This window comes from Bubalus bubalis, chromosome 11, assembly GCF_019923935.1.
Source record: "Bubalus bubalis isolate 160015118507 breed Murrah chromosome 11, NDDB_SH_1, whole genome shotgun sequence".
Taxonomy (NCBI): domain Eukaryota; kingdom Metazoa; phylum Chordata; class Mammalia; order Artiodactyla; family Bovidae; genus Bubalus; species Bubalus bubalis.
Genome location: NC_059167.1, coordinates 41,149,746 through 41,176,299, shown reverse-complemented (window position 1 = coordinate 41,176,299; position 26,554 = coordinate 41,149,746). Strand labels below are relative to the sequence as shown.

The window sequence follows — 26,554 nt, the reverse complement described above, 5'->3', positions numbered from 1 at the left end:
AAGTGACTTAGGACGTACCATTAGCAGCTCCTCCGTCCATGGGATTTTCCAGGCAAGAGTACTGGAGTGGGTTGCCATTGCCTTCTCCAATACCCATTGTAAGATGACCCTAATCTGGGCTGTTTAGTCAAGTGATTTTGACCTTTTGTCTCTTTCTAAAAGTCCTTTAAGCAAGGATTTCTCCCAATTTTGTTCTCTATAAGACTTTTTTCATGACACTATTATGCCACTTGGATAACCAATGTAATGCGTGATAGGAGTTATTGTATGTGAACTGAAGTGGAGGAGATGTGAGTTACGTCTTAATCCAAACCAAGGACCTGTCATAGAGCAGGCCATTGATAAACAGTACTGAATCCATAAAGTGGACTTGAAGGCTACCCAATCTCTACCACTTAAGAGCAGAGAAACTCATCTCTTATCCATTCTTGCGTCTTGTTTATTTTTTCTTCTTTCCCTGTTGGGTATTCAATTTCTCACTATTTCCTCTGTGCAGGCCACATTAAATAAGAGATAGAAAGGGAATGTTTCCCAAGTCAGATTATCTTATTCTTTTCTGACAGCATTAGGAAAAAACTGAAAGTGATAGTTAAAATTATTTCTGAATTATTTGAGAAATATTTTCATTTTGAGCATACTCAATCCCTACTTAACAAATAATTGAAACTGACATTATATACTCATATCAGTATAAAGTATGGATAAACAAAGTCCATAGAAACAGGCTGAGCTGGGCAGAAATTGGTGATCTATACCAACCACAAATGGAAGACATGCATGTAATTTAAAAAATTTTAGTAGCTAGTTGAAAAAACAGTAAAAAAAAGAATTTAGTAAAGTAACTTGGGTTCAGATATGGATCCTTACATTTAAAAATATATTTAATTTTTGTAGAATATTTTATGTTCCATATCGGCAATATAAATATTCATTAGCAGTAGGGGCACCCCATCTTACAGGAGAGAGCTCAACCACAGAATGTCTTAATAATATACTGTACTTAATCGATCTGTATAAAATACTATCATTTCAGCACTAATCATTATAAAAATATTAACAAAATATTTTATATTCTTTTTTTCCATACCGTGTCTCTGAATCCAGTGTGTATTTCACAATGATAGCACATCTCAGTTTGTGCTAACCACTTTTCACGTGCTCAATAGCCGCATGTGGCTAGAGCTATTATATTGGATCTCACATGTCTATACAACACAGTCAATTTCAGATGGATGAAATACTTGAAGTTGTTCTCCAGTCAATTAAAAATTCTATTTTTTTTTTGAAAGGATTCTACACTTGTAAGGCAGCTGAGTAGGTCAAATGTAAATTTTATTTTGTGTAACTGGAAAAATCAATGAGAGTGAGGACTTGAGGAATGTGTTAAAATATTCATGAATGTTGAAGAGATTATTTGGTTAGGAGATTCATTTATTTGACTTGATATGAGAAAACTTTCAAAATTGTCAATATCCTAGTTAATAAGATCCCATGGCCAGACCATCAGTAGCTACTCAGTCAGGGAGAAAGCAATTTCCTTTTTCTGGGTTAATTAGGGAGCCCATGAGACAGAACCTTAGTCACTCACTTTTTAAAGGCAATCTTGGGACTAAAATCCATGTTTCCTGATTAAACTTGAACTTGAGGGTTTGGTCCAGGAAATTGCTCTGTTCTTTTATGAATTCTAATGGTAACTCTGACCCTTAGATCTGGATTAGACTACCAATTATTGTAAAAAAAAAAAAAAAAAAGGCATTTACAAAGTAGGCTAAAGGGTAAATAAAATATCTAAAATTTCTTCTTAAATGAACATTTTTATCTGATGGATGCCCTTCTGGTCACAGTTTAACAGTTCTTCAATTTATCACTAGGACATCACAATGTGCAACAAAAATAATATTCTATGAAGTCATGTCAAGGAAATAATTATATTAAAAAATTAGTAAGCAGTTATCTTCCAAGTTATTCGAAATTTGGGTCACTGTAGGATCTGTAACTCTCTCTTAGGTATATTCTACCTGCTAGAGTCTCAAAGTTTTAAATATACTTATACCACAGTGGGGAAAAATCCCTTGAATGTATATTTATTCCATGGATAATAAAGGTCTGACAGCAAATTCTTAAGTAGAATCCATTTCCATTCCTTGCTGTCATGTGGAAACTGAAAAATCTTTGTCCCATACAAACTGGGAGACTCAGAATCTAGTTTGGCTACACAATTAATTCAGTGCTTGTCCTCCAGCAAGTTATTTAACCTTTCCTGGATACTGCCAATGAGGTTAAATCCAATGGGTTTTCTAAAAATCTTACTTTGAAGTAGTTTACTCTAAGGCAAAATCATTTTTCTGTTTGCTGTCTTCATCTTCTAACATGGCAGAGCAAAACCTGGTTTCACTCTTTAATAAATGCCTCTTTTGTAAGGCCAAACAGCAATTATAAAGTTAACTTATCATCAAAGTATGGAACAGCACTTCAGTTCAAGGATTTGTAGGACTTCATGGCTGTGAGCTATAACAGCGGGCTGGCAGACTCCTGGCTGGTGCACGTTCTTGGGACCAAAGTCTCAAAGACTCCAAGTTTTATGATTGCTGCCTGAAACCAGTTTTTTCCTCCATACTTTGAATTAATTTGTTTGTTCACACTCCATTACCGTAAATGATGACCCACAACCTTTAATAAATGCATTTTAAATTACATAGCTTTAGGGAATGATTATTTATTTACCAAGAGTTTTACCTGTGTGTTAAGTATTCAGAAAAGGTAAAGGGAAGAAAGAAAGCAAGAAAGACCATTTGATAAAAGACTTTCCCCCCTCCAATATTGATGAACTAGTAAAGATTCAATCACATGTGGTTTAAGTAAATTGCTACTGGATTTTTCTAGATGATTAAAGATTGAATTATTTTATTTAGTATAAAATACGTGGTTTTTTCAGACCTCCAAAAAATGACAAATGGCTTTCTAGCTATTATCAAAGAAGAAAAATCAGTATATATACTTTTAATATTTATTAAATGTTTTTTCAGTGTGCATTTTACTTTTTAAATAAAACTTAAAAATTATCTGGTATAAAAATTACCATGACCATCATTAATAATCATTTACTAAGTTTGTACTCATTATAAGCAGTGTGCTAGACTTTGTCTGCATATAAACTGTAATATTTATAAGCATCCTGCAAAATCAATTGATATTATATAACTTGTAGGCAAAAGGAGAAGGGGGGTGGTAGAGGATAAGCTGCTTGGATAACATCACCAACTCAGTGGACATAAGTTTGAGCAAACTTGGGGAGACAGGGGAAGACAGAAGAGCCTGGTGTGCTACAGTTCAGGGGTCTCAAAGAGTTAGACACAGCTTAGCGACTGAACAACAACTTGTACAGTACTGCAAGTAAGGGATGAAGCAATTTTTCTCTACTTTTAACCAGAGTTTTCAGAAGTCTGTAATTCATGGCCATCAGTATAGGCATTTAGCTCTTTACTACACAGAAAATGAAAAGGATTTCTTCACTATGATATCAAATCATTGGGATTACAATTTCTGTCAATATCTATCACTCCTGGAGTTCTATTTAAGATAGAGACTTAAAATAATGTCTTTCAAGCCTATTTTTCATTTTACCTACTAGGACAAGCTTGTTATGTAATTTTTTTTCCAGCTTGGAAGCTATAATCAGGATTTGCACAAAATCTAACTGATTTTTGACTAAGTATGTTCTGCCATTTAGTATGAATGTACCGTTCCTACATGGCTTTTAAAAGCATGATTAGGGATCAAAAAATCTCTCTTAACTTATACTATGTCAGTTACTTTCTACTTTTAAATTATTTAAGTAAACACTAAAAGTTATTTTTTTGCATACAAAATCAGTGACACATCTGAGTATTATAACATTTGTTCTAGTGATCATTTCTATTTGTGATTTGAAGAACTACCATAAAGTTGTCAAGGACCACGAGAAGGTGACAGCATATAAAGAAGACTTTATACTGCAAGGCTTCATGTTTTATTTGGGAGGTGGGAGGAAAGCAGGGGGAGTAGCAGAATCAAATTCACTAGCAAGGAGGAAATGAATTGAAGAAGGCCCAGACTGTTAATGTCTGAAGGACAGCACAGAAGTGGAACACGTGGAACAGGTGTTCATAAGTTCAGCAACACCAGAATGGCCCTGGCTGTGTGAATGTACCCATTGTAGATTTGCTGATTATATTCAGATTCTGCTCCCAATTTGGTTAGTGCATAGTTCTTCATGATTTAATCAAACTGAAGTCCCCTAGATGAGGGTCTTCCCCAGTGGCTTAGCGCTAAAGAATTGACTTGCAACGCAGGAGACACAGGAGATGTGGGTTTGATCCCTGGGTCAAGAAGATCTCCTGGAGGAGGAAATGGCAGCCCACTCCAGTATTCTTGTCTGGAGAATCCCACGGACAGAGAAGCCTGGTGGGCTTCTGTGCATAGTGTTGCAAATCATCAGACAGGACTGAAGCAACTGAGCACTCACCTTAGATGAGGATCAAGTTCACAAAAAGAATAACTATACTGGTTCAGAATGATTATTCAGGGCATTGAGACTAAATCTAATTTTTAATGTATTTAATTTGCCATTCCTTCATACCTGAGGAAAAATACTACAAGTTAAAGCCCTTAGTCTCATCTTTTCAAAAATAATATATTTCAGACAGTCATCAAAACTGTCAAATGCAGCTGTGACATTCTCCTGTTCAGTCATTCAGACAGTTTTCTAACAATAGTGCCCTCAGAGCTTTTCTCCCCTTGTATAAATATTTATGTAAACCATGGCTTTAGAAATTATAAATCAGCCACTTTCCTCTGCATGGAATATCAGTCCTAAGAACACTGTGAATTTACACCATTTCCTTTTTAATCGGGGCTTTCCTGGTAGATCATCCTGTAAAGAATTTGCCTGCAATGCAGGGGACCCTGGTTCAATTCCTGGGTTGGGAAGATCCCCTGGAGGACGGACAGGCTACCCACTCCTGTGGCTTAGACAGTAAAGAATCCACTTGCAATGTCGGAGACCTGGGTTCAATCCCTGGGTTGGGAAGATCCCCCGGAGGAGGGCATGACAACCTACTCCAGTATTCTTGCCTGGAGAATCCCAGGAGTTAAAATTTTCATTTCTTTTGTTGTAAGTTGGGGAAGGGAGTGAGAATATTAAAATTTTGATCCCAATTTTAACAAAGTATGCAGCTTTAAAAATTATCATGTGTAATGAGGTAGGGGACAGTGGAATAAAATTTCAAGTCTGCGTGTTTTACTTCTTCAGGATAAATCAAAATCGCTTTATAATGTTTTAAATTTCTCTTTCTGCACTTCCCATGTCTCAAACTCCTTGTGCCCCTTCTTTCAACCTTCTTTTCCCTCTTTTCCTTCTCCTTTTTCTTTCTTCTCCTTTCCCCTTCTCTCACATAGAAAAGGAAAATGACACCTTAGTCTGATTGGAGTTTCAAATTGCCTGGCTTCTCAACAGTTTTTCTCAGGGCTGCCATTTTGTCCAAAACCACTACATTGCTAATGTCTTTTGATTAAAGCACCAAATATCCCAGATTAAATCTAAACCTTATGTCTATAAGTAAAGCAGCCATTTAGCAGAATGTTGGTAATAGAGTACACCGCACAAGTAAGGTCTGGTGGCGAGAGGGGTAAAGAGACAGGGCATAGCTCTTTCTCTGGATGTTGCTCAGTCTCCAGAGTTAGGACCCAGGGTCCAGGATCCTGAGCAGCCAAGGGGACTTGGTTATGGAGAGGGATTTTCCTGAGGAAAGAAAGATGAGCAGAAACTAAGGGGAGCTTTTCACCTTTATTAGAATTGTATTAGCAGTATTCCTAGAATCCCTGGAGTAGACAATCATTTAATTTAAAAAAGGTTGAATGAATGAATGAATATGAAAAGAATTGTTCCAGCCATTTTTTTCTCTTTACCTTAAACCCTAGGCAAAAGTAGAGTGCATTTAGATATGAGACAAATAATTATTCTTCATAGTAGTTAATTATATCACATAAAGAGTGCTATTCATTCCAAACTATGTTCCAGATGAGCAGGAAAATAAAGTGCATCAATATATTTTAGAACAAGTTACAGAAGAAGAAATCTATTAAGCTTACATGTTTTGCTAAAGATTAGAAAAAGTGCTGCCTCATGCTTCTAACAGCTTGGCCATATTCCTTAAATAATGAAAAGTTTAGCCACTTCTGCTGCTTCTTTAGTAAAATTTAATTTAGTTACTTTTATATGCTTAAGTGCCTGCAGGAACCTTGGGCAAGGTTTTGAAGAGCAAGTGATAAAATGCTGAATCATATACATGTCTTCTCTCTCTTTAAAGAATATAAAAAATACCCATGTGCTCTAAAGTCTATTTGCACAGTGTTCACTGCAGCGGGCACCAGTGATATTTTTTTTTTTTTAAACAACTGTTGTGGAGGTATTAATACCAGTGTGAAACCAGCTTAGTATTCAGTTTGACATGCTTAACCAAGTGTGAATTGAATAGACAATAACTGTAAACAAGATCCCACATATTGCCTAACTTTCAGAATTCATTTTTTAGTTCTCTTTCCCAGCTAGTAAACGTTTGTGAAACACTTTTTGTGCGTCTTCTGTTTATCGGGAACTAGGAACAGTTGTATGAGTAAGATGGACAGCTTGCCATAGAATTCTTCATTGGACACTTTTACATTTATAAGGTTCGTATGGCGCAGGGAATCACCTGAAGGAATAAGGAGGATACTTGTCTGTACCCTTAAGCTTACCTTTGCAAGTTGCTCGTGAATGTCCAGCAGGCTGGGTCGGTTGACCTTGGGCCCGCTAACACTGCCGGTGTTGCGATAGTACTCGATCTTGGGCACAGCATCCACAGTGTTGTGGCCAAAGGTTTGTAGGTAGTATGTGTTTGTGTGAGAATCGTAAGCGTGAAAACTGGCATCTGTTTTAGCCGTTTCTCCAGTTTGGAGGAAATTGTCGTAGCACTCCTGATTCCCAGGCCTAAAGCTGATTCTAAATCTGTTCTGACCTTCATCCCCAAAAGAGGTTTCCTCATAATGTGGAGGATCAGCGTTGTCATTCACAGCCGCACTGCTCTCATGGCTCTCATTTATGACATTAACTTGAAAGCGATTGGTATTACTGGGCGTGGAATCCAGAAATACATTGGAAGAGTTGTTCAGTGACATCTTCCAAATAGATTTTTCACTAAGCTGACTATTTCACGGTTGTTTAAAAAAATGTGTAGATTTGCTCTCCAAAACAAACACTGAAGTGCTACATTAGGGAGCTCTTGACTTTTGTCCTAGAACAACGCAACAAATAGATTCTTGATATATTGTCTCCTATACAATCTTCAGAATGTTCTTCAAAGCTGTCATTAAAAGAGAAAATTAATCTTGTTCCAGGTAACATACATATATTTAAGTAGGGTTGAGGTATGAGGGAACAGTTTTCTTTCATAAGACTTAACAACTTTAAATTCATTTCCTTAAAAATGACCTGTCTATGAACCTGGTAGCTCAGACAGTAAAGAATCTGCCTGCAAGTTCTGCAGGAGATTTGGGTTCCATCCCTGGGTGGGGAAGGTCCCCTGGAGAAGGGAATGGCTACCCACTCCAGTACTCTTGCCTGGAGAATTCCATGGACAGAGGAGCCTTGTGGGCTACAGTACCTGGGGTCGCAAAGAGTAGGACACGACTGAGTGACTAACACTTACACTTAGGAACCTTAGTTACCTAAGCAATTAAATCCTGTAATAAATAACTGGGGACGTGCTTCAGCAAACAGAATTTCCAATGGAGTCATTAAAATGCCACCTGCGTTTCTAGTATTTGCTTGTACTCAATGCAGGTGGATTCAATATGACTTTAGAAAAGATGAAATTCTACCAAACAAATTGAGTGAAGGCTAATGAGAATATTTTCAGCCTGAAACACAGTACATTGACAGTACTAAATGTGGAAACTGGAAAGTATATTATGATTGATATTAACACATATTACATCATGAGTAAATTTCTAAAATATTTTTAGAATTTCTAAAGACAAGTTCTTGTAGGGTTATAAAAATATATCCTGTCAAGATGTCTCTGAATTCTTGGATCTTTTACCAGTCTTCAAAATATTTCATTTGTTCATACATTTGTTTGTTTAACAAATGTTATTATGGAATCTTTAAAAAACAGAAGTATTCAGGGTAAGGAAATACATCTTAGTCCTTAATAAAGTTATATGCTATATTTAGGCAGAATAATTATGCTCTACTGATTCCCTTTAATGAAATAGTCTCAATTTTTGAGAGGTTTTTATTTGACTGTGAGATAGATAGACTACATAATCATTTTCACAATCCACGATATAATCCCATTTTAGAACGTTCTTTCATTAGAATAATACCTGTATTGATATCCTAAAATTTGGCTTTTCAAAGAAAATTCAACAAACATAGATAAATACAAAAAACAAACAAACAAAAAAAACCTTGCTTCTCCCCAGCAGCTATTTCTTTGAATTAAAGGAAAAGAAAAATCTCAGCTTCAACTCCAAGTAATCATTCCTGGGGAAATAATAAGTGAAGCTATTACCTATTTAGTTTTTATGGAACCTCTCACTTATCTTCATAGCCCTTGACATCCTCCCTTTTACTCCTCAGAATCCACTTTACAGCATAATTTTAAATATAATTTTTACCCTGCCCAGAAATATTTACCTTACCACCTGGGAGCCTTCTTCTCAGGAATCATAGCCTTCAGCATCACCCAGGCATATATGAACCACTTAGCTCTCACTCCCCACCCCCACCGCCCCAAACATTAGGCTTCTTCTTATTGGCTAAAATCTTCCTTGAAAAAGATGACCAAGCAATGATTGGCCTGAAATAATACCACCCAGCCATTAGCACAGAAGAACCTTGAGTTCTACATCAACTTGTAACCAGGAGTAAACCATTAATCCCTTTAGACAGGAAGACAAATAGTTTCTTTAATTCATGAATTGCTCAACAGCAATCATCCAACAAAATATGAACCATGCTTCAGTTGTTTGAGGTTAAATAAATAGAATCTTGTCATCTCATTTCACATGATTCCTAGTGACCTCCTATTTTTCAGGATTTGCAGCAAAATATAGGCCTCCAAACATAATTTCTATACTTTGCAACTAGAAAATGGTATTTGAGATGATTTTATCTTGTGTATGGTAGATATTATCTTGATTCTTCTCTTCATGGGAAATGAGCAGATAGAATATGATCAATGACTTATTATTGACAATTATTTCTACTTAATGGGGAAAACTCTTTTAAGCAGGAATCAAACTATGGGTAAGTTTTTCAGTGGCACTGCTAATGACCCTTTTACCTCCACCTGGCAAAACATTTTTTTTTTTTTTTTTCAAATCAAAACTGGGTTTTGAGTTTTGTTGCAGGAAAGGTTTTGCTCAAATCTGTGAGGTGGTGCTTATTAAGACAGCACAAAGAGCTCCTCCATGCAGGTTCTGTCATTGGTTTTTGATCAGGATGATTGAAGGAGTCCTCCTCATGTTTTATTAGAAATGATTCAGGTGATTTCCAGTTGTCTGAGCAGCACACTTGTGGTGTGATAGAGAGAGCAGGAGAAAGTCTCTGAAGTCGCTGCGCATGATCTACGTCCTGGTCCTGCCTCTTCCTGTCTATGTGAACTCTGGCAACTTAGTCAGCCTCACTGTGCCTTAACTTTCTCACCTGTAAAGTGCAGTTGTGAACAATACTGTATTGTAGACTTAATGTTAGAGGTAAATAAGTTAGTTTGTGTAGAACATTAATGTGCTAATTTCAGAAAACACCAGCTTGCACTTGGTGTTTTCTTTTACTATTTTGACAATATTTAGAATTCACTGATGACTTTTGCAGTCACATCCAAGGATCTGAGGTAAATCATTAGAGGTTGGGATAGGTACTATGTCTATTTAAATAGGAGGAATGGTAGGTGAACAGATATCAGATTGTACAAAGAGGTCTACAGGTACCTATGTAAAATGCCTTAGAGGCTCTTAGATAAATGTCATGTTAATAAGTCAGGCTAATGTCATGAGACTGTATCAGAAATTGAGACAGAATTACATGGAAGATAAAGACCTATAACTCATTTTGCTCTTAAAGGCCACTGGTGCAAGGCATTTATCTGTTCCACAAACGGTTCTGACTTCCCATATAATAGACAAAGGGAGTAGTTGCATTTCAGACTCAGCTGAGTGAAGCCAGCTGTTTAGATCAGCTAAGATGAGGCTGGGACCCAAAATAAGTCCTATTCACTCACTCTGGACAGGGGCTATGAACTTACCTGCAGTATTTCTGCCACCTCTGGCCTCCCTTTCCTTCAACTGTTCCCTTAACTCCAGCCCTCTTTGAGGAGCCCATCTATTTATTCCTCAACCTTTTTCCTCTACCAAAGACTATGACTGCCTCTGATAGCCATCAATTTCCTTTTTTCTTGCTGACTAACTACTTGACTACAGTGTAGTGAGAATTGGTTTTGGTTTTAGTCTTATATCAACTAGACACTTTCACTCAAAGCCTTTTATCTCTAACTGTGAAATGAAAGTCTTTGTTCTCCATTAAGGGGATTCAGCCATTCTGGAGCAGATGGGAGATGGTTTAGGGGATATGGATGAAATTACACCATCCATAAAGCCAACCTGGAAAGGCCTTTCAGACAGGTGGGTAAGGTAACAGGGGAAAACTGTCTAGAGGTCCTCTCTGTCTTTTTTCTTGTCCTCCTTGCCAGGGCTCTTGGGATTTGGCATCTATGGGATAATCTGACTATGACATTGAACATCTATTCCTAAAAGGATTAGAATTTCATGAAATTTCCATGAGCTCCATGCTGTAACCATCCTTTATATCATATTGTTTTTGGCTCTGAAAATACACAGCCAAATATTTCCTTCTAACATTTCCTTCCCATAGCTTTCCCCCTGCCCCAAAAGGCACAAAATAGTCTAAGGCACAAAATAGCCCTGAATGAATGTGAATGAAGACACTTTTGGTGAAAAGAATTTCTCTTTAGTAGGATTAGAAATAATATAATGCTAAGGCAGGTTTGATAATATCTGAAAAGTTTATGGGTATTGAATATTCAGAAACAATGCTCATACTTTACAAAGTTTTTTATCTTTGGTTTTTGGAGTCTTTTTCCTTGTTGAAATAAAGATCTGTCCTTGTTAACATAACAAATCTAGTCACCAAAATGAAAGGTCTTGTTGGGTGTCTTCCTTGGGAGACAAATGGAGTATCTGATACTTGGGGACATATCTTAGTGAGTACTTCAAAAGTCTGGGTCACTAAGGAGATGACTAGGATCATGGACATTTATAGATTTCAGTGTGTCCAGCGGACTTGGCTCAGTGACCTGTTCTGGACCAAATTACTAACTGGATACAAAGTAATCTAGGTTGACACTCCAGTACATACTGGGGTTCAAAGATTCTCCTTAAGGTGTGAGTTTGGTTCAGAAAATCTATAGCCAACACAGATGTGTTCTAAATCTACTAGGAGATGAAAAGTGTCAGGGATTCTCACTGAAAAAGCTGACTTTGGAGTGCCATAGACCTGGGCAATAATCATATTATGAAATAGGCAAGAAGAAGTGTTGAGGACAGTGAATGTACAGCATGATATCTATAAACAATGACTATGATTTCGAGGATAGTTTAATTCCTAATACAATCATTCCATTGCTTGGTGACCTTTGAAAGTTACTTAATCTCTCTGAGCTTCAGTTCCTCATCTGTAAAATAGAAATAATAAAATAGAAATAGTAGTACCAAACTCAAAGGACTGATCAGAGTATCAAGTTGCATAATAAATGGAAAGAACTTAATTTAGTCCTTACTTTCAGTACATGTTAATCCTTTTTTTTTTTAATCCTTTTTTTTTTTTTTGGTTTGTTTGGCAGGTCTGTATTCTCAAGTGACACAAATATTTTTGCATTATTTATCTCCTGGTGCGTTCCTCCATTCATTTATAATAGATAGAATTTTGTAGTTGGAAATAATTTAGAATTATGTAATTTTATTTTTTTGATTTATCAAATGAAGAGAATGAATACCGGGGAGGTTGAATAACTTAACATCTAACCATTGCTTCTTAAGATTTGATAATCTCTTTAACAATTACCAATAAGGATAATAAATAATGATAGCAAGGTATATTTAAACAGTGTTTTCTGGTTTTCAAATTACTTTCCCACTCATTATAAGTCATTTGGTCCTCCCAGAATTCCTGCAAAACAAGTAAAATAGTTTTCTTTATCCTTGTTTTACAGCTGTGGGACTCAAGTTCCCATTGGATAACTTTTTAGGTCATAGTGCTTGTTCTTGGCTAGACAAATATTAGAATTCAAATCTCAGAGTTCAGGCTCCTAAATTGAAGAACTTTTCATGACATCTTAAATCTTTATTCATCTCAGTTCCCTGAGTTTCCAGGTATATTTGTAGAGTTCACAAGGCACTAGAATTAAAAAGGTTGTTAAAAAGTCTCTGGATAACCTCCTCGCTGAACTTAACAGATATGAGATGACTTGGCCAAGGTTGATAGCTATAATGGTGGCAGAATGGAGCCTGGACTTCTTATTTCCACTAGGTCACAATGAAAACTCCTTTTGTAATTTTATTTATAAAAGGGGAGGGGAAGGGAGTATCACTATGATCCCAAGCTAGGGAATTTTATTGCAAGAGATTCTAGAAAAAGAAGAAATAAAAGGGTCAAGTCGTGGTATTTTGGAATCTTTATGGCCTGTGGTTAATTGTAAGGTTTGTGTGAACATTGTTGACCTATGGCTATTTTTAGGAAATACATATTCTGTTTATTCTTTGGAGTGAAGGGCCCTTATCTTTGACACCTAATTCTCTAAAGCAAGGGAGCCAGAGTGAGTATGGAGAGGGTGTCTGGGTGTTGCATAGGAGCAGATGCAGGGCTTCCCTGGTGGCTCAGACAGTAAAGCATCTGCCTGCAATGTGGGAGACCTGGGTTTGATCCCTGAGTTGAGAAGATCCCCTGGAGAAGGAAATGGCAACCCACTCCAGTAATCTTGCCTGGAAAATTCCATGGATGGAGGAGCCTGGTAGGTGACAGTCCATGGGATCACAAAAAGTCGGAGACAACTGAGCAACTTCACTTACTTACTTACTTACTTATTCATTAGAAAACTCAGCATGAGGACAGAGGAAAGTGAAAAATCCCAACAGTGGTTTATTAACCACACACTTTTATTGAATTTAGTGAATGAAATTAGCTTCTTCCAGCACACTGAAGAAAATTACAATTGTGTCCATCATGTGTTCCAGCAGTATAACCCTAAAAACTGTAAAGCTGGAACATTCAGGCAAGTGCATATTCAAATGTCCCTTTATCAAACTCTTCTACTTCATCTTCCCATGTAGAGGAAGGCATGCTACTGTATGGGTCTAACAGGATTTTGAAGCATCTGATAATAAGAAGTCCCAAGAAGATACACAAAATCCCAACAAAAGCAAAGCCAGTTTTCTGCTCCAGAGTCAGTGAGAAAGCTGACACTTCGTTGACACTCATCTTAGCTGAAGTGTTGCCACAGTAGGTACTACTCATAATTCACTGTCACATCATTTTGGGTCTTCAGAATTCCTGCTGAAGTCACCTCTTGGCCTAGATACAAAATTGGACTCACTTTAGTTTTATCCATATAAAGCATTAGACAGGTAATTTTTAAAATAAAATGATATTTTTCAAACTCTCTTGACTTAACTCACAAGAGATATTTGAAAATATCATCAGATATGGATCAGGATCAAATTGGCATTGGAGATGCTACTTTTACTGTAGTAATTACAGAATTGTCTTCACGGACACATAAAACTATACCTGTATACACTAAATATAAAATCAAGTATAAAGGGGAATAGTCAAATTATTAACCCTGAAAGCTTTTGATTCATTGTGAGATGGTTGTCATTACTTCTTTGACCCAAGTTGTCATCTAATTTTCATTTCATTTTTGCGTGTATCAATAAAGTAATAATAAATTATAGGTATAAGCTGATCAAGCTCTCTAAAGTCCATGCTTTAAGGTCTATCTCCAATGCCATTTTTTCTGATAGATTATGATCCTTTTAAGTAGGTGTAATATCTTCATTCTTTTTTACTCCCTTAGCTTTTAGACTTATATTCTTATAGTTTCTTTTCCACTACCACTTCATACACTAAATGCTAATTTTTTAAAGAGAGAAATTGTGTTTTTAAAATTATGTTAAAAAGAGCAATACCTAACATAGCGGCTTGCAAGTTACAAAGCCGTGGTAGCCATGGATGATTAATCATCTCCCCAACTCCTCCATTATCTCTCACACCCTAATTAGACATAAAATCCAGGTTAAACAGCATGCTTTCTATGAAATTCAGCTGCAAGTCTAGCTCCCCAGACTCCTTGCCAACCAGATTCCCATTCTCTCTAAGCTCCTACTATATTGAGATTCTAAAACTACAGCAAAAGTATTCAGAATTTGTGTGTTGAATTGAAGCAAAATAGACCTTTCCATTTGATGTCTTAAAGTTAATTAAATTAATCAATTAAAATTAAGATTAGTTAATTAAATCAAATGGTTACTAACCCATAGCTGCCCTTCTTGAGAGAATTGTAACCAAAAGCTTGTCATCCAATAACTGAAAATGATAGACTGCTAGTGTTTTTGTCTTTTTTGTTGCTTCTTTTGATAATTTTAAAGATTGTGTTTATTAAAATGACTGACCCTTCAGGGTTTTTTGGATTGAATTTTCAGAAAACAACTGAGGCAGAACAAGAAATGGGAGCTAAGGAGTGGAAAAAATGAGTGATTATTAAGAACAAGACTTACAGCTTTCAAACTTGTTCACCCACTTATGCAATAATTAATATCAAACAGTATTTATTTTATAATGGTTTGCATTACAAAATAGCTCTGTCTTCAAATCCTAAGTGTCAGAAATAATCAATAGATTCTGTGACATGCTGGTTATTAGACTTTTCTGTTCAACAGAAGGAAAAATATGTTTCAACCATATTTATGTAATTTCTTTCTACCATTTTTCTGCCTTAATAATTATAGTATACTGAATATATTTTAAGAAGATTTCAGATTACTTAAGTGGTCTTTTATGAAGATTTAACTCTTTTTATACTATTTATCCTATAGAAGGTAGGGGAGACTGAACTGAATATCTATGACCTAGGTATTAACTAGAGCTTTTTTTCTGACCAAAATTTTAATTTTATTGCTTTGTCAATTAAAGATCATTTGTTTAGATTCATACATCCTCTGGTTCATTTATTTAATGGATGGACAAACTGAAAAGGAGTCTTTTCCTACATGGAGATGCTGGATCAATCATTTGGCTGATTCAGTCAAGTAACTAATTGAATTATTTCTTCACTAGAGTCCTGACCTTGCTAGGTTATACCATTTGACTATCTCCTGGGACACTGGGTAAGAAGAGGCAATAAACGTGGTTTGCTGAAGGGCTTAGTAAATGGACTTCCTTCAACGACGGGCTAGTTGCCCAGCACCTGGGAGTGCTACCAGCAGATAATCCTCAGCTGGTAGTTCCTCTCCTTGATAGCAGAGAGCTGCCTCACCCAAGGTCACTTCGCTTCCAACAGCAGACAACTAATAATAATTGATTAATGTGAGAATATAAGGGCCTGGCCGTCTTGGCTTAAAGGGTCACGATTCTGAAGAACCATTCTAGCTCTAGATTTCATTAAGGAATAAGCTGAGGCTGTTGTTGTTTAATTACAGCTCAGATCGTGCCCACTCCTGCTTAACTCCCCACTTTTCCACAGGTATTGAGCCCAAGGGCAATACTTAGTAAGCATTTTGCACATTAATCTCTGTCTCAGAGTCTGGTTTCTGAGGACCTAACCTGAAACACTTGGTCTCACAAAAGTTAAAACATCTGAGCAGTTTTAATGATCTGTACATTTTTCAGCTAGGTCATCTCACCACCATGCAGAAACAGCCTAAACTGAGTATAGTTATGATATTAGCTAAGTTTATTTATGTGTTTTTAAAAATCATTAAGAGGCCAAACTGACTTCCTTATTTGAAAGTTTACTACTCACACGGATTATTAGGGAAATAGCATCGACATGATTTAGTTGGTACAAATATCATGGCAATAGAGTTAGTAGTCTCTAAAAAAGTGATATCTTTTTGGGGGAAGCTGGTGAGATATGCCTAGATAATATTATTTTTATGTAGATTTATAGTTCACTGAAGTATCCTAATAAAAATTGTGTTCTGTAATCACAGAGACCACTCTCTAACATAGTATCACAAGGGTCTAACTCTATCTACATTCTCTTCAGTGTTTTTTGAACAGTAGCTTGAAGACATTGAAGTGATGATTATTAAATTTGACACAAAGCTGGGCCAAAAACTATAAGTTAACTTATAGACTCAAGATTCAAGGCAATTCTGATGACTGGAATTCTGGATGGAAACCTGAACATAAAATTTAATAGAAAAAAATTTAATAAAAACCCTTCTAAAGTCCCATATTTAAGTGAGAGGGAGAGAGACACATGAAACTTAGATTGGGGACACTTGACTGGGAAGTTCATGTCAACAGATGTTTTATTAATATCTGAAAAGGAAGAACTTGGACCTTTATATTCATCTTAAAATTCTACTTACACCAAAGATAAAAACAAAATACAGGCTAAGGAGAACACCTCAAAGGGCAGTATTCAAATACTGAAAAAAAAAAGTCTGACCATTGCTCCAGGCAATGTGTTCACATTAACAAATAAGTTAAAAGTTAAGCAATTGCCTAACAGAATGTTCAGAAAATAGATTCTCTTGGGAATTTAAGCTAAAATATCAGTATTTTTTGGCCTAAATTTTTCAAGTATTTGCCTAACTTGTCTTATTTCAACACCAAATCTAATGTTTTTGAGAATATACTACTAAGCATGCTGAACTTTGCACCTTTCAGTCAATTATAGAGTATAATACGATATAAAAGTAATCAAATATTATTAAAAATCTATAGAAGTCTTCAGATACAGCACTGATTTGTTTGTAATTAATAAGGTATCCAAAATCAATTGTGGATAAAAAACACATTTCTTTCACTTTCTCTAATCCCTGGAACTGAAGTAAAAAAAAAAAAAAATTAGCAGGCTCTGTAAAACAGACATGTTAATGCCTACCTCAAAGGGAAACATCATCTTAATACCCTGTTTATAGGGAAATAGAAAATGAAAGAAATATGGGAGAAGTTTAGATCATGAAGCTACAAAGCTGTAAATAACAAAGCCTTATGAGAAAAAAAATTTGAGAATAAAGAAATGAATTTTTCTAAAAAGAGCAGAATGTAAAGTTACATGGTAAAACTTATTTTAGATATGCTCTGCCACAAAAAAATGGGTAATATTATCAACATTGTACAGTTTAAATATCAGGGTCTATGTGTGTTATGATTAACATATTTCAGTATATTTCTATAATACTTCTGCAAATGATAAAATATTGCCTCAAGCCATATTGACTAGAATAAATGTTGAGGTATTTTAGAAATGAGAAAATTAGTTGAAAGCATATCATTCCTTTCATGGCAATGGCCAGAAACTGGGATTTCTAAGTTCTGATGAGTCATGGGATTGGGCCAAGGGTATACCTGTAGTTATCAGTAGGCCCAAATCTCACTGAATTGTTTTGTTGCTGGTAACCAGTAAGCAAGCTAACATGTCTTTCTATGACTAGCCATGCAAATAATACTATTGTGAGTAGTCAAGGAAAGATAATAGTATTTTTACACTTGATTCATGAATGTTATGTGTGATGTTTTTTCTTCTGTGAAATAAGTTTACTGACTGGAGATATACAAATTCACTTTTAATTCAATTTTATAGTCATTTAATCACCCAACAATGTGCAACTGCAGAAACCAAAATTGAAAAGCATGTGCCCATTAATAAAAGAATCTCCTATATCTTATTTCAATCAACAGGTTTTCCCCTCTCCGGTTTACTCATCTATTAATGATATTCCAAACAATAAATCTAAAATAACAACTATTATAGTGGAATATAGTGTTCTAGGTAAAAAGCATTTTGGTCACTAGATATAATCATCTCTAATGCTAATGATATGAACATTCACAATTTAATGAAATGAGACATACAGGAAAACCCATGCTTAAAAATAATGAATTCTCCCATATACACATATATATATACATCCCTTCAAATATCAAAATTATTAACCCCATTAAAAGATGGAAAAGAAGCCTTACTGAGGCCACATCTGCAAAGAACTGGTTGATAATTTGGAACGGAATATGTTGGAGTCAAAGAAAACCTTAAATTACAAACCCAGATGTCTTCATGATGAAGTGCATACATTCCAGGCCTTCCCAGGGATCCAAAACCTTGAGATATGGTAGAATCAACCTCCCCCCAACCTTTCAGATTTCAACCTTAAGAGAATTTCCCTTTTAAGAGAATCTTTGAATGGCTCCTCAAGGACTCTGACATTCCTTTTTTCTTTTCTCCCCAAAGCACTGGAAACCTGGTCCAAAAATTCTCAAAATTCTCTCACTAGAGAAACCTAGTCTGTCAATACCATTCTGTCTCCAGTTCTCTTTGGACATATTAAATTGAAGAAACATAGAAACCACCTATAAAGCATTATGGAAGAATCATCAGCAAGCTGACTGGACACATACAACACATCTGCTTTTTTTTTTTTTTTTTTTTTTCCATTTCTTTTCGTCAGCTGCAGCAACAGAAACATTAGGGCTCTTTCTCCTTTAGAATTTGAACTCGGCAGACCTGCAGACTCCTTCCTCCCTCCCCTCTCCCCACCTCTTCTCCTGCTCTCTAGCTTCAGAAATACAAGAAAAGCAGACATGCTACTTCTCGTCTGGAGCTGCATTGGAATCCTGTCAGTTAATGCGGAGGGTAAGGGGAGAAAGTTACTTCGCAGGCAGAGATGTCTCACCTTCCATGCTTGTTGCCATGGAGATGAAATCCAGCGAGTAGATTTAAGGGTTGGCACGTTTGTCTGTGTTCGCTGATCGATTCAATAACAATGTAAAAGGCGTGTCCTGGGGACCTCCGTGGAGTCACAGTACCGTGGTTAGCGCTTTCCTGGCCTACGTGTGTAAATAGATCTGTCTGTGATGGACAGAAGACGTGGGCGCCCGCGAAGTGCGTGTGCGCGCGCGAGTATATTAGCAGGAAAATGTGCACGGATTTCTTCGATGTGGCAGTGTGTAAATATTTGCCCGCGCGTGTGCGCGTTTGTGAGGGCGTCTGACCGTTTGTGTACGTGAGAGAGAAGAGGTGGGAAGTGAGGGGGTTGGGGAAGGAAATCGGCTGCTGCAGCAACAGGCTCTGTCTAGTCCTCAGCTCTTAAAAAAGCGGCTCATTCTCACTCGTATCACACTTTGCAGGTTAGCAATCCTTCATCACCAATAAGGCTTTTTAAGGCAGTGGGGATTTTCCTTAATTTATTATTAAAAATCCTTGTTTTCCTCTCCTCTCTGCATTAGTAGCTGTGCCGCGGGCATTTTGCTCTGGTCGGTGACCTCAGCCTCAGTCGAGGAGTAGGCACTAAATTCTTACGTCTTCTCATCCTATAAAGGAAAGACGTGAGTGAAGGGTGTATGGGTTTAACTGGGGACTGCATATGTCATCTGGAGTTATTTTCCCCTATCCTTCGCTTTTCCTAAGCAAACCCAACAGAATCCTCTTCTCTTAGGAGTAGGTGCCTAGGCGCTGTCCGTAGTGCTGAAACACTGCGTTGCTGCTAAGTCACCTCAGTCGTGTCCGACTCTGTGCGACCCCATAGACCGCAGCCCACCAGGCTCCTCCTTCCCCAGGATTCTCCAGGCAAGAACACTGCGTAGTACAAGCTATTAATAGAAGACATAAAGCGAGGAATCCTTAGATAAAGCCCACATAGGGAGAGGGAGAGGGTGGGATGATTTGGGAGAATGGCATTGAAACATGTATAGTATCATATATGAAAGGAGTCGTCAGTCCAGGTTCGATGTACGATACTGGATGCTTGGGGCTGGTGCACTGAGACAACCTAGAGGGATGGTATGGGGAGGGAGGAGGGAGGAGGGTTCAGGATGGGGAACACATGTATACCTGTGGCTGATTCATTTTGATATATGGCAAAACCAATACAATATTGTAAAGTTAAAAAATAAAATTAAATTTAAAAAATTAAAAAAAAAGATAAAGCCCACATAAAGCAGAGAGGCTCATTTTGCAAACAGCGTTGAATGCATATAAATCAAACTTAAACAGCATTGAAAGCAAAACAAACAAGGCAACAAACAAAACCCCCTCTCCCTTCATCCTTATTTAGGGTTCTTCCCATTCTCCAGGCTCAGTTATAAAGCCCCAATTCTATTTATCTTTGGATAATATATTCAGGGGCTTCCCTGATGGCTGAGCCGGGAATATCCCCTGGATAAGGGTATGACAACCCACTCCAGTATTCTTGCCTGGAGAATTTCATGGAGAGAGGAGCCTGGTGGGCTATAGTCCATGGGATGCAAAGAGTTGGATGTGACTAACACAGTTAGTTGGAGTGACTAACACAACAACACAGTATATTCAGAACCTACAAGTTGCTAACATTTGTAGATTCCTTAAAAACTAAATTATTAACCTATTCAGTGACTGGGAAAAGTGTGGTGCAGAATTGGGTCATTGTTCATGTAAAAAAAAAAAGCTGAAAACAAGTGTGTTCTAATTGAAAATAAAATGAAGACAAATTTCATGTTCATTTATACTATTTACTAAACTATAAAATTCCATGGTCTTAACAAAAAGTTTAATGTATAACTGTGAGTTCATACAAAACTATACTAAAAAGAAGTTAAGTCTTTTTCATTTGAAACTATTAAATGCCCTATAATATAGGCTTACCAAGGAGGAGAGTGGAAGAAGTATCTACTTCCAGGAACATGTTCATTGCCATGGTTTTACTGACTCTTTTTTTAAAGCTTGCTAAAGGCCACATCATTTTTTGGTATTATATGGTATAGCAGTGCTCTTGAAATTTAATGTGCATATGAATCTCCCAGGGATCTTATTAAAATGAAGATTCTCATTCAGTAAGTGTGAGATTGGGTCTCAGATTCTGAATTTCTAACATCTCAGGTGATTCCATAGGTTGCTAGTCTCAGGACTACACTTCTAGTAACAAGGTTCTAGAGATAGTATATTCTGGCCATGCAGTCACTCATAGAGTATGGAAAAGGAGGTCATTTTCTTTCCACAATTTTTCTATGTATGTTTCTAGATTATTGCAATAATATTCTATTCAAAGAAGTTCAGCGATTAACTATTTTGTTTGCACAATATTAACAAATTTTATGAATTTATCATTTGATTGATTTTGACATGGTCCATCTAGTCAAGGCTATGGTTTTTCCAGTCGTCATGTATGGATGTGAAAGTTGGACTGTGAAGAAAGCTGAGCACCAAAGAATTGATGCTTTTGAACTGTGTTGTTGGAGAAGACTCTTGAGAGTTCCTTGGACTGCAAGGAGATCCACCCAGTCCATTCTAAAGGAGACCAGTCCTGGGTGTTCTTTGGAAGGAATGATGCTAAAGCTGAAACTCCAGTCCTTTGGCCACCTCATGCGAAGAGTTGACTCATTGGAAAAGACTCTGATGCTGGGAGGGATTGGGGGCAGGAGGAAAAGGGGATGACAGAGGATGAGATGGCTGGATGGCATCACTGACTCGATGGACGTGAGTCTGGGTGACCTCCGGGAGTTGGTGATGGACAGGGAGGCCTGGCGTGCTGCGATTCATAGGGTCGCAAAGAGTTGGACATGACTGAGCGACTGAACTGAACTGAACTGAGACACATGCTACAGTTTACTCAATTCTCTATTTCCATACTATGATCTACAATCACCCATTCTCTTTGCAAGTCAAGCTTAAGAAAACAGAAGCAAATTATATGACTCTACTACTGATGTTTGGGCCTCACTGCAAGAATTTGTTACCATGATTGGAGACTTCAACTTTTCATTTTATGACTTTAAATCTGGTTCCATAGTGAACACTCATGATACTGATTTGCAAAATCTATTCATTACAGATCTAATTTTCACTCATTTTAGAAAGTAGAAGAGGACCATTGTTTCATAGCCCATTTGAGTGAAATCTCATCTGTCATATCATTGACATAATATACTTATGCTTGGATTTTGAAGGTTCCTCTGAATGATTTTGTTGTTTTTTTTTTAAATCCATACCTACATCAGTTGTGCAGTGCTTTCAGTTAATGCTTTTGAATTGATGCCAAAGGAAAGTTTTGACTATAAATCAGGTTCCTTGGTATTAGTTGGTACATGACCTTGACCTTTAACAAGCTGTATGAACAGTGGTGATGTTTTGAAAAGTCTGCAAAATGGCTCATTCTGGAAAGCATAAAAGGATTAAATATCAATTAGGTTCCACATCCTTTGCCAAGTGCTGGGATACAAATGAGATCTTTTGCAAAACAACATAGCAGGCTATGTGAAGTTCTATGAAGTACAGAAATTAATAATTTATGTTTTATTCTCCATTACTGAGGAAGTGATGAAGAATAACAAAATATAAAATCCAGAATAGCTGTATTTCAGGTCCTTGCCAACGTTTGTTGCCCAATTTTTATTTAAAAATTGTTTAAAGATAGGAAATGAATGCTTTTCTAAAACACACATGGTTTCTGGATTGTCTCTGATTTATTTTCAGAGCAATCCAAATTATTAGAAAGGTAAATATGTGGATGAAATCATTTAGATCTCCTTCCAAAAGAATTACCTTTACTATGCTTTGACTTTACACTTTCAGTTTATATACAAGTACTCCACATAAAGGAATCTTCAGCTTATACAATCCACTCTATGCTTGCTATGAGGTTGTTGCTAAAGATTTGCCTAACACATTCTGTACTATTTCTTATATGACATACCTCTGAAAGCATTTCTTTCAAGATCAATTTCATGAATTGAACTCTCATACCCCTCCTCTTAAATCATCTCAAGGTAAGTGGTGTGAACTCTTCTTATATACAATGTATATCATGTAGCTGATCACATGTGCCTTTTCCTTTAGTTACCAAGGATGTCAGGGTCAAATTAACAGCTAAAAATGAGTAACTGTATAAGACCTTAAGGCTTTTATATTTATGTTCTTTCTTAATTGACTACTGCACTTTTCTTTGCTCAGATGCTGATGTATTATTTTCTTTCAGTTATCTGTTTTAATGTGTGTCTACATCTGAATGTTCTTATGGAATCAGAAATGGAGTAAATAAACTAAAAAATAAGTAAATAAGTAAATTTATTTCTCTACTTTTTGGCAAAAATGTTGAGTATTAGGTGAATATATATGGTTGTTAACATAAACTTGTTTTTAACAAGATACTAAAATATAAAAAATGATTATCTAGTTAGATATGAAGAGGAAAATCTAATTTATTATGCTTGTTAAGCTAGTAGAAGAAAATTTTTCTCTTTAACTATAGATCAGCTTTATTTCAAAACATATTGTTTCCCCATTTCTTCTTCTATTCTTCTAAATAGTGTCCTTTGTATGACTTTTTCTTTGTATGACTTTGTAGGACTTTTTCTTATGTCAGAGAGCAGGTTTATTAATTATCTATCTTGTCAGAAGATGTGGTAACTATAGAAATGTAAAGAATATGACATTCCCACTGTAATGAATATATTTGAGAATGAAGGTGTCACTAAGGAACTGAAAGCAAAAATTTTCTCTAACAAGCCAGCTCAGGATTCTTTTCAGAGGAAAATTTTGTTGCTATGAATGCTTGTCACCCTGGTTCCAGCTGACTTCTTGCTGTCAAGTTTTCTATAATGGTATCCTCTCTTGACCTTATTAGGTCAACATGTTACCTTCAGCTTTTCATGGAAATCTATATCTTGTCTGGCTTAAGTTTGTTTATTCTTCTGAGTTAAAATGTTTGAAAGTAGCTCTGCTTTTTCTTTTAAAAAAAAAGTTGCCATTTATTCAAATATTGGATACTACAACTTTCAAATGCAAAACTTTAAAAAATGTATTGAGGACAAATGTAAATTATCTTTTTGTTATAAATGTTAAACATCAACCCAATGCTTACTTAGCTTTAGATGGTATTAGATAATTAATTATGTCCAAAAGTCACCTGTTTGTTTTTTAAAAATATTATTTGGATTGTCATTTTTAGGTACCTATGGCTTATTTTCTACATAAAGAGTTTCAATCTTTTTGGAGGGTTAAGAATGCTTTTGAAATTTCAGTAGGAAATCTATGCCCTCATACACTTGCAGATAATTTTGCTCACAATTCGTGGCATTCATGGACTCTTGGAAGTCCATTTTTATAAATCCCAAGTAATACAAGGAGTGATTTTTAAATTTCTGCTATAAATAAATGGTCTGTGGTCTCATTCTCAGTTTTGCAACTAAGTACTGATTGTCTTAAAGTCCTGTATTTTTTAAACTGCCCTATTAATTTTCAATTTTCCTTCCTTGGAATTCTTCCTCCAGGTCATCTTACCATCTGATCTCTAGAGAGTAGCCAATGCTGAATATGCTGAAATAGAATTAGAGAGTATTGTAATAGGATGATTAAATTTGATTAGAAAACGACTGTGGGATTTTTGTCAACAGTGAAGAAATTATCTAAGTAAGTGGAATCATAAGTGAATTGAGCATGATGATACTTCTGTGTAGATAATGATCTAATCCTGGTCTATTTAATGAGTCCCATTGAAAATGAGATGGTATGTTTTGCTGGTAAACTGTTCTGCAAAGAAAAAATACACTAAATGTGTCAGTTCAGAGTGAACTTTTTAAATGAAGTTTCATTTAACTGGTTTCAATTTTAAGGCCCATAAGCCTTAAATCATTTCATTTAAACTGCACTTCAAGTCTTTTCTATAATTTACTGTTGAATCTTAACGAATATGATAAGGTACCTTGGGCACAATCCCCATGAATGTGTGTGATCCATAACCACAGTATAATGTTTAACTGGCTCAAGTTATCTTGCTGGGTTAAAGAAACAGAAATAGAATCAGTTTATTCTGCTACAGTGTATGTTTCTGTAATATGCATCAATTAATTGACAAATAGGGATGCCAAAAGAATGTGAAAATCAATTGGTTTATACAAGATTTTCCCTAAAACATTAGTGTTTTGACTACTTGGTAAAGGAATTTAATGCTAAATCTATTAACACAGCTAATGCAATAAGTTTGAAGGAAAGCAATCCTATACACACTACCCATTCACTCCTCCTTCTTCCTCTTTGTTCAGTTCAGCCATATGCTCTGTCTTGAACATGCAGATTGACTTCCTGATCTTTGTGTGTTTGCCCTTGTTTTCATAATTTACCCTTTCCTTATGTTTTTTCATCATTCTCTCTTAACTAAAAAAATTTTGGTGAAGTTCTAGATACATTGTCATGTATATTTTAGCTTGTATTTTTAACTGTGCTCATATTTTCATTAGGTTTGTAAATGTTTTTGTAGTGTTTATGTGAAGCTGCATGAGTTTTACATCGATTTTTCTCCAACATGATATTTTTTTCCTAAATTTTGCCAATTATTTTTTCACTGAATAAACTTTATTTTGTAGATTCATTTTAGGATTATATAAAATCAATCGGAAAGTACTGAAAGTTCCTCTCTCTTTTGCCCTTACTCCACAGTTTCATCTGGTATTAATATCTTGCATTAGTGTGGTACATTTATTACAGTTGATGAACCAATACTGACACTTTATTACTAAAGTCCATAGTTTACATTAGGGTTAACTCTTTGTGTTGTACATTTCTACATGTTTCACCAAATGCATGTCATATATCCAGCATTATAGTATCTTAAAAATAGTTTCATTTCTCTAAATACTCCTTGAGCTCCATTTACTCATTCTCCTCCTTTCCCTAACCCACCAGGTTAACCCCTGGAAACCATTGTCTCTATTGCTTTGTCTCCAGAATGTGTGTGTGGAGTCATATAGACTCTGTTACCTTTTTCAGACTGGCTTTTTTCATTTAACAATAAGCATTTAACTTTCTTTCATGATGTTTCACAGCTTGGTAGCTCATTTCCTTTTATCACTTAATAACATTCCATTGGATGGATATACCATAGTTTGTCTAGCCATTCACCTATTGAAGGACATCTTAGTTGCTTCCAATTTTTGGAAATTAAAAGTAAAGGTGTTTTAAACATCACTTGCAAGTTTTTGTATGAACATAATTTTTCAACTCATTTTGGTAAATAACTAAGAGTGTGATTTCTGGATTGTATATGGTAAGGGCATGTTTAGCTTTGTAAAAAGTTAACATGCTGTCTTTCAAAGTAGCTATACCATTTTATGTTTCCACCAGCAATAAAGTAGAATTCCTGTTGCTTGCCATTCCTCATCAGCACTTGGTATTGTCAGTGTTTTGGATTTTAGCATCCTAATGGCTATGCAGTGATATCTCCCTGCCATTTTCATTTTCAATTCTCTTATGACAAAAGA

At 36.0% G+C, this 26,554-nt stretch overlaps 2 protein-coding genes across 9 annotated transcripts in view; both read right to left on the bottom strand.

Moving 5' to 3' along the window:
- The window catches only part of SLC12A1 (solute carrier family 12 member 1), an 87,707-nt gene extending 78,908 nt beyond the window's left edge, over positions 1–8,799 (bottom strand). For 6 of the 7 annotated variants that reach the window (XM_044924983.2, XM_025295540.3, XM_025295539.3 and 3 more), the window contains exons 1-2: positions 8,717–8,764; positions 6,775–7,379 (exon numbers count right to left, since the gene is read on the bottom strand). In XM_044924983.2, coding sequence (XP_044780918.2) covers positions 6,775–7,194 — 420 coding nt within the window. In that variant the 5' untranslated portion in view covers positions 7,195–7,379; positions 8,717–8,764. Of the gene's footprint in view, positions 1–6,774; positions 7,380–8,716 lie in introns of all 7 variants that reach the window. The other variant, XM_044924984.2, reaches the window with a different exon arrangement.
- A 4,431-nt stretch (positions 8,800–13,230) lies between these two features.
- On the bottom strand, positions 13,231–19,345 carry CTXN2 (cortexin 2). Of its 2 annotated transcripts, none has more exons than XM_025296519.3 (2): positions 19,000–19,345; positions 13,231–13,666 (listed from the first exon to the last, which is right to left on the bottom strand). In XM_025296519.3, exon 2 carries the CDS (start codon positions 13,607–13,609, stop codon positions 13,364–13,366), a length of 246 nt encoding a protein of 81 aa, XP_025152304.1. In that variant the 5' UTR covers positions 13,610–13,666; positions 19,000–19,345; the 3' UTR covers positions 13,231–13,363. The 2 variants fall into 2 exon arrangements, with proteins under 2 accessions (XP_025152304.1, XP_044781458.1); XM_044925523.2 differs by lacking the exon at positions 19,000–19,345 and adding an exon at positions 14,284–14,422.
- Positions 19,346–26,554: the final 7,209 nt, after the last annotated feature.